This window comes from Asparagus officinalis, chromosome 10, assembly GCF_001876935.1.
Source record: "Asparagus officinalis chromosome 10, Aspof.V1, whole genome shotgun sequence".
NCBI lineage: Eukaryota > Viridiplantae > Streptophyta > Magnoliopsida > Asparagales > Asparagaceae > Asparagus > Asparagus officinalis.
This window is the reverse complement of record NC_033803.1, coordinates 37,959,624-37,967,676: the sequence shown is the minus strand read 5'-3', so window position 1 is coordinate 37,967,676 and position 8,053 is coordinate 37,959,624. Positions and strand designations below refer to the sequence as shown.

The following is an 8,053-nucleotide window of genomic DNA, read 5'->3' as shown; positions in this document are numbered from 1 at the left end:
CTTGGACATATTTTCATCAATTTGGTAAGATCTTGTCACATTCTTTTTTTTGCTTTAGGACTCGTGGTTTATCATTATTATGAATAGTCTTTGAATATGCTTGTCATGTTAACTTTTTTATTAGATTTAATGTGTGTTTTATTTTTATACCTTTTTGCAATGTGGGTTGCATCTATGAAATTTTGAGGTCAGCTAGTTCTCTGACTTCTTTTCAAAATAAATAACAGATGAACAAAATGCGTTTAGTAGAAAGCTCTCTAGCTTGCTCTTGTGGTTTCACTTGGTGAGTAAACAAGGTGAATAATAAACTAAACTAAAGTCCCAGAAACAGAGAGCTTATTTTCCGCGGGGATATCTATCTGCAGTAGTCATCAGGAAATAACACAAGATAATTAATATAAATTGCTCTATTCTTTTCGTATAGCCTTCTATAATTATTTTTAGATTCCATAGTTGACCATGCTATTACAAGTAATGTGTCGATGATGATAATGATAACGGTGATTAGGATCATGATGAATTACTACATAAAGAAGTCATTCACAAAATCATCTAAGATGTAGCTGTCCTGTCCAAGATGTGAAGAACTTATTCAGATATGTCTGTATCTACCGTGGTTGCATTTCTGTAATGGAAACATCATTTACTGAAATTGGTAACACCATCCTTGCAAACTCATCACTAGAACCCATATCTGTAGACTTTGGTAACATACTAGAGCTAATCATTCCTCTGGCGAACCGAGGTTTTGTAGGAGATTTCAGGGGCACTGAGGGACTGTGGAGCATGATAACAGCTGATGACATTGAAGGTCTTTCATCTGGAACTTCTTGAACACACAATAATGCTATGTGGATGCATCTTAGTATCTCATTCTTGGAAAAAATTTCCAAAGATGGATCGACAATCTGTAATATTTGACCATTGCTCCAATGCTCCCATACCTGAAACGGTCAAATTATTGCAAATCAACTAGTTTCCAGATAAGTTACAATCCTGTGTGTGAGTAAATCACGAACCAAAAATATCAAACTTTGTTCCTGTTATTATTATTATTACTTTTTCTAAAAATTTTCCCTTTTCATGGATTGAAAATAAGTTGCTTGTACAAAAGCATATAATTAGCCAAGAAGAATTAAGAGCACACTCACATAGCTCAGAAAGTCTTCGGCACGCTCAGAGTCATAAAATCTGCTACACATTTTTCCAGTAATTATCTCTAAAACAAGCACTCCATAGCTGAAAACATCAACCTTGGTGGAGAAATGCCCATGCAGTGCATACTCCGGTGCCATGTATCCACTGCAAAATATGAAAGGATAATTTTCAGAGTATGGGGCCAAAATTTTGGTTGCATTAGTTGCCAAGTAATGCAATGAAAACAACTGAACTTACAAAGTTCCCACCACTCTACTTGTGGTGCCCTGCGTCTCATCTCCACCAAATAGCCTTGCCAAACCAAAATCTGAAATTTTTGCAGTCATATCTGTATCCAACAGGATGTTACTAGCTTTCAAGTCTCGATGTATAGCATTTAGGTGAGACTCTTCGTGTAGGTAGAATAGCCCTCGTGCAATTCCTCCTATGATATTAAACCTTTCACTCCAGTTTAGTTTGCATTCGACAGGATCTGTTACATACATATGTAATTGAATTAATATGTCTAACTTCAATAGGAATCTGGTGGAAGATAACAAGACAATGTACATAATCACTAAATATTAGTCATGAGAAATGAAATATATGTATATTATGCACGATTAAGAATCGAAATCACCCATGCAAAGAGAAATTCCCTTGTGAGATGAAATTGTTCATAAAGAGGAATTACCAAACAAAAGGTTGTCCAGACTCCTATTAGGCACATATTCATAAACAAGCAACTTCTCTTGTTCTTCTAGGCAACCACCAAGGAGCTTGACGAGGTTTCTGTGCTGAAGTTTAGCAAGCAATAAAATTTCATTTTTCAACTCTTCTACTCCTTGTGTTGAGCTTGTGGAAAGTCTCTTTACAGCTATCTCTTGTCCATCTGCAAGTTTCCCCTGCAGAATGTAATAAATTTTACTCAAGGTTCCTCAATTTGCTTTTAGTGATCATAAAATTCAAACAAAAGATATAAATCATCATAGTTCCAAGGTTACACGAGTAAATACCTTGTAGACTGAACCAAATCCACCTTCTCCGAGCTTATTTGCTTCTGAGAAATAATCTGTTGCAACTTTTAGAGTAGACAGATCTAGTAGTAACAAGTCATCCTCCAGGTTTGTCTTGCCTAGAAAAGGAATATAATTCTAAAGTGAACCCACGATGAATGAAACTATCATGGCTTAAGCTTCAAAGTTCAAATTTAGAATGGTCAACAATGCACCTGACTTAGCTCTGTGCTTGCCGAGAGTGAGTTTTGTTGCTCTCTTCTTCCAGAAGTAAATGCATATGGTAACTAGAAGCATCACAGCGACTACAATTGAAATGATGATACTTAGCACCTTCTTGGTGTTATTCTTGCTTCCTACATCAATAACGAAACACTGACATAAGAAGCTTAATTAACGAAATTATATCATAATTGTACCCAGTCTTCTCTTGACGTTTAATTATCATAATCACGTAAGTAAATTTTATGGAAATTTAGGAATTTTTCTTCACAAACAAAGGTTGTATTCGTGATTTATATAAGGAATCTGATGATAGTTTTTAAATTATATCAAAACCTAACTATGACACATGGGATTTAATTGTTTCGAATTTTCTCTAGATTGATATTCGAATTTTCATTTTTCAAGCCCCTAGATCTTATTTTGTGAACTTTTTAAATTTGTTTATGTGCGTGCATACTTATTATGATCTTCTTGTGTCGGGTTTTGTTGATGCAGCGTGTCATATATACCTTCTCTAGCTGGAGCCTCATGAGTGTCCGGAGCAGGCGGCGGAGTCCGCGTTTTCACTGGAGTCGTGAGATTAAGCAGAACATCCGGCTTCCCTTGATAAAACCCATACATCTCATACCTAAAATTACAGCTCTTGGTAAGAATCCTCCCCCCTGTGCTTGCTTCAGAACCAGTGTACATGGCCCGTGCCACTATCAAACACTGACCACAATCTTCAGCCGACAGGTCCCTCGTGCACTGCGCCAGTCCACTCAGCGTGAAGCTGGCGTTGCTGTTGGTCTCGTTCATCGCCGTCCCAGTGGCGAACATAGTAGGAGAGTTGTAGGCGGTGTAGCTTGTAATATCATCCAGAAGCTCCTTCTGCAGCCTGATGAAACCTTCAACATTATTGGTAACGTTCTTCGGGTTGGCCAAAAAGTAAGAGCCTCTGTAGTCGAGTGAGGAGAAGAAGCGCAGATCAGAGTATCGGAGCTCGCAGTTGTCATACCAGACTGTGGCTTCTTTTGAGCTGGGGCAGAGGGAGCCGATGTCTTTCGTGGCGTTTTGGATGCAGGCGCGGCAATTGGAGAGACCGACATCACCTCGGCAGAGGAAGAGGCCGTAGACGGTGTTCGGGGTCGAACCAGTTGTGTTGGTGGTGAAGGAGGAGTTGGTGGAGGTGAGGATGCGGAGGAGTTGATTGAGGTTTGATTTGTAGTCGCTATTGGAAGTGTAGTTACTGAGGCCACAGGTATGGTAGAGAGGGCCACCCGAGCTGAAGCCGGAGCGGAGGAGGAGGAGGAGGAAAAGATGTAAGAGATTGGTCATGTTTTTGTTTGGTGTTGTTTTGCTTGATTGAATAGCCGAGTCCAAAACTTCCTAGCATATAGTAGGGGTTTCTGTTATATATACTCGTAACTACTAACAAGTAATATTGAGCTAAATTGGTTACAACCAATTTATACTCTCTGCGCTTAGTGACTTTACAACATAAATTGGGATGGTAATACATTTATTTAAGATTAATGGCAGTAAAGTTGAGTGTGAGTGGTCATCATCAAATAATCTTTGATGTTAATGATCAACTAAAAAGTAGGAGCGATCTAAAAAAAAAGCGCAAGTTTAAATCGATAATGCTCCATGGACATTGGAAATTTTTGGAATAAAATATGATGTCCTTCTAAATATTTGAACCTAATATCCCTATCTAATTCTAGAAGGTTATTTGGTGGATATCATCTGTCACGATGCGGGACTCGCGAGCCCGTTCGCGCGATGTAAGTCGTGGGATCCACTCAGTATAGCACGTGTTGTTTAGCTAAACCATTGTCAAAATCGACTAATCGGTACTACACTTAAATCTCATGGTTTACCTTATAATCACTATCATATCAATGTCCACAAGTAGATATGAGAGAATAAATTAAGGATGGGGTATTACATCATCACCTATCAAGTTGAGTAAATCCTAAGTTCATGCAAGCTAGTAAAGAATACAAAGAATAGCTGTAGCTAGTAATAGACCATAAAACAAATTCATACTGTTTCATGGTTACACTGTAAAATTATAGGGATTTAACATATCTATCTGCATCATATAGCTATACCTAGCTCACTTTGTCAATGTATGAAATTGAAAATGTAAATTTTTAAACAATTTTTTTTAATAACTACCAAAATTAACTCTTTTGTGAAAATATTGGCAAAATCTACATCTTTTTGTCCATATCATCACGACTAGCCAAAAAGTGGTCGAGTTTGCAAGATATTACCTATAAAATACAGAGGACTAGTAGTCCCTTGCAATTAATTATACGGGACTACTAGTCTCGCGTATTTTAAAATCGATATTTTACAAAATCGACCTCGTTTTGACAATCAGAGTTGACATCCTAAAAAAGAGGTCATTTTTGCTAAATATTTTTTTAAAAAAGTCAATTTTGCTAATATTTTATAGAAAAATGGCCAGTTTTTTAAAAATTCTCCAATTGAAAATGTTCCAAAGTAATTAATGTCCATTAGGAAAAACATCCCTATAACTCTTAACCATATCACATTTATGTGATTATTGATGACAGCAAAGTCCCTGTAACTCTAAGAAATGGGGTACCTAATTAATAGCAATTTCCATGATTGAAGGGACTAATTTCAAAGTAACTTAAGATTTGAGAGATCTAATAATAATTTCAACAATTTAAGGAACTAATTTCAAAATATGAAAGATGTAAGGGACTAATATTCAAATATGAAAATTTGATTGTTTTGTTAATATTTTTATACTACAATTACAAATTAACCTATCAATGGATGATTTATTATTTTGGGGTTATTTTTCCTTAAGTTGATGATTTGTAGATAGCTTTACAAATACTGAGAGTTTAAGATAATTCGCAAATACGCTTGATTTAAGGGGAATATACAGAAAATTACTATATAGTAGAAATAGAAAGTAAGAAGATTATTCTCGTACAGTTTTAATTTGTCAATAGAATGAGTTCAAATACGTGAAAGAAAGGTGTTGGATTGGAATGTGTTTGTGTCCATAGAGAAAATCCAAAATCCTATGTTACTGTATGAAGTCTTCTAAAGACCTTCTTGAATCAGTGGAAGAGAAATCAATGCCAGAGTAAGTTCTGCCTTTGGTTAGTTACAGGCAAGGAAATGTCACTCTTAGAAGACTTAAACAAGTCGAAGTCGCCGCTGTCATCTTCATAATAGACTTGATTTGGCATCCAAAGTCTCCAGCGTCACCTTTATAATAGACTTGATTTGACATCCTGAATGCTAGGGGTGCATTCGGTCAAGATATAAGGATTCAGTCAAGATATAAAGATACAGCTCGGATATGAATTTTTTTTAATACTAAACAGGGCAAGGTGCCCTATTCTAATGATTCATTAATAACTTCAGGAAACTATACCCTTCAAATAATGCAGTTATTCTCACAAGCTGAAAGGAAAATGAAAACTTAAATTCAAAAAAGAAGAGGACCCTAGCCGTTACTTTTCAATTATGGTTTTAAATATCAGATATCAGGGAAACATCGGATGACCAAAATTCATATCAAATTGCGGATATCGGGAAAATATCGGGGATATTTGGTAAATATCGGGGATATTTGGTAAATATCAGAATGCCATAACGGATGTTTGCATATATAGTATAATAGACTAAAATGTAATCTCAACATATGTAATGAAATATAAGCATACAAAATGTGAATAATATATGTTTATGATCACTAATCAACCTTGTAAAGCAAACCACAGTACAAATCAATGTTATGACATTTGGTCTGATTTTTTAGTGCAAAATGTTATTTGATATAATTAGGAAATCATGATATCTCACTCAAAAATTATCAAACACAGTATGTTGTTTTGTGACAAGCCATATAAAAAGATTTATCGGTCCACATATCGGCTAACATATCAGCCATATTGGGGATATATCACCCAAAATAGGTAAAAAAATGGTAAATGATATTTAGAGACCATATCGGTTGTGGCAAGCCCTGTAAAATGATATATAGAGAGATATATCAGGCCATATCGGTGATATTTCAAGCAATGATTTTCACGAACTCAAGCAACATAGTCTCTCCAAGATAGAAGAGAGAATAACTTGCAGCTTGTTGCAACAACTAAAAACAACATACAGGAGTATTAGCTTGAAATATTAGAATAACTTGCAGCTTGTAAGGAGAATAACTAGAATAACTTGCATAATCAAAGAGAAAAGAAAAACAACATACAGGAGTATTAGCTTCCACTCGCAGCTTGTTGCAACAACTAAAAACACAGCTACAGATATTGTTTAACTCCACATATAAAAGACAATACAAAAGCAAAATACTCAAGATATCGAAAAAGATTAATCATCTAAAAGTTGCCTCCTTCACCTTTTGCTTCATCCCAGAGAGAAGTTGGTGCAATCCCTTCTCCTTGATCAACTTCTTTAGGTTTGATGGTTTCTTTTTGATTGAGTTTCCTTTCCATAAGAGTACAAAGTATGCTATATTAGAAACCACCCTCTCTTCCGCAGTTTTGATTCCATTAGAGATCAAATTGTTCCCTTGCTCTCCGAACACATTAATGGAAAATAGGAAAAAAGATATCCCACAATATATGAAGCTTTTTATCAAGGACAAAAGAACCACTATAGGTCATTGACTCTTCCACTGAAATAGGCATCATTAAGATAAAGATGAAAGGATTGAGCTTGTTCCTTCATGTAGTAGCATAAGAGCAGTGTAAGAAAAGATGATCAGCAAATTCATCATCCTCTTCACAAAAGTAGCATGTTAGGTTACTAGTGTTGGTGTTGACGAACCGCGAAACTTCTCAACACCACTTCAGGGTCTTGTTCTTAATGACAAAAAGATAAAAGATAATCACTACCACATTTGAGGCCTATGGGGACGGTTGTGAACCGTCACCCTAGGCACGGAAACCATCACACTAGGCCTATGGGGACGGTTCTACATCCGTCTCGTTTGCAGCCGTGCCCGTAGGTCTAATGGGACGGTTTATGCTCCTAGTGCAACGATTTGTAACCGTCCCCAACAGTACCATAAGGGAACGGTTGTGCTAAGGGGTCGGTTCTTAGTTTAGAGCAAGTGGAACGGTTGTATATCAAGGGGAACGGTTTTTAGGTTCTAAGCAACGGGAACGGTTTGATAGCAAGGGGAACGGTTTTTAGGTTCTAAGCAATGGGAACAATTTGATAGCAAGGGGAACGGTTTCTATGGGGACGGTTTTTATACCAAGGGGGACGGTTTCGAGCTTGACCTAAGAGGACAGTTATATTGTCTATGGGAACGGTTTTGTTTGTGATCTATGAGGATGATTTTTATACCAAAGGGGACGGTTTTCATTTTTTACTGATCAAAACAAATCACCCAGATATCACACATCAGTCCATCACATACAAAGAAACAATAGTCCAAGTTTTACACACAAACTAACCAAACTTTAGCCTTAATATAATGAACAATTCATTACAACGAAGAACAATATTATAGCAATAGGATTGAGATAATTCTTCACAAGTTTTACACACAAACTTACCAAATTAAGCACATATCACAAATCCTCCATGATTAAAACAAAGAGCTACTACTTAATCAAAAGGTCAAAATGTCTCTATTGGGACGATTAAGTTCTAAATCTTCACAACAGATAAAT

The 8,053-nt window shown here is 36.3% G+C and overlaps 1 protein-coding gene across 1 annotated transcript; it reads right to left on the bottom strand.

Annotated features, from left to right (window-relative positions):
* Positions 411-3,755, bottom strand: LOC109826251 (putative receptor-like protein kinase At4g00960). The gene is made up of 7 exons (XM_020393260.1): positions 2,888-3,755; positions 2,369-2,509; positions 2,154-2,272; positions 1,832-2,042; positions 1,396-1,630; positions 1,152-1,302; positions 411-944 (listed from the first exon to the last, which is right to left on the bottom strand). The coding sequence occupies exons 1-7, from the start codon at positions 3,693-3,695 to the stop codon at positions 609-611; spliced, it is 2,001 nt and encodes a 666-aa protein (XP_020248849.1). The 5' UTR covers positions 3,696-3,755; the 3' UTR covers positions 411-608.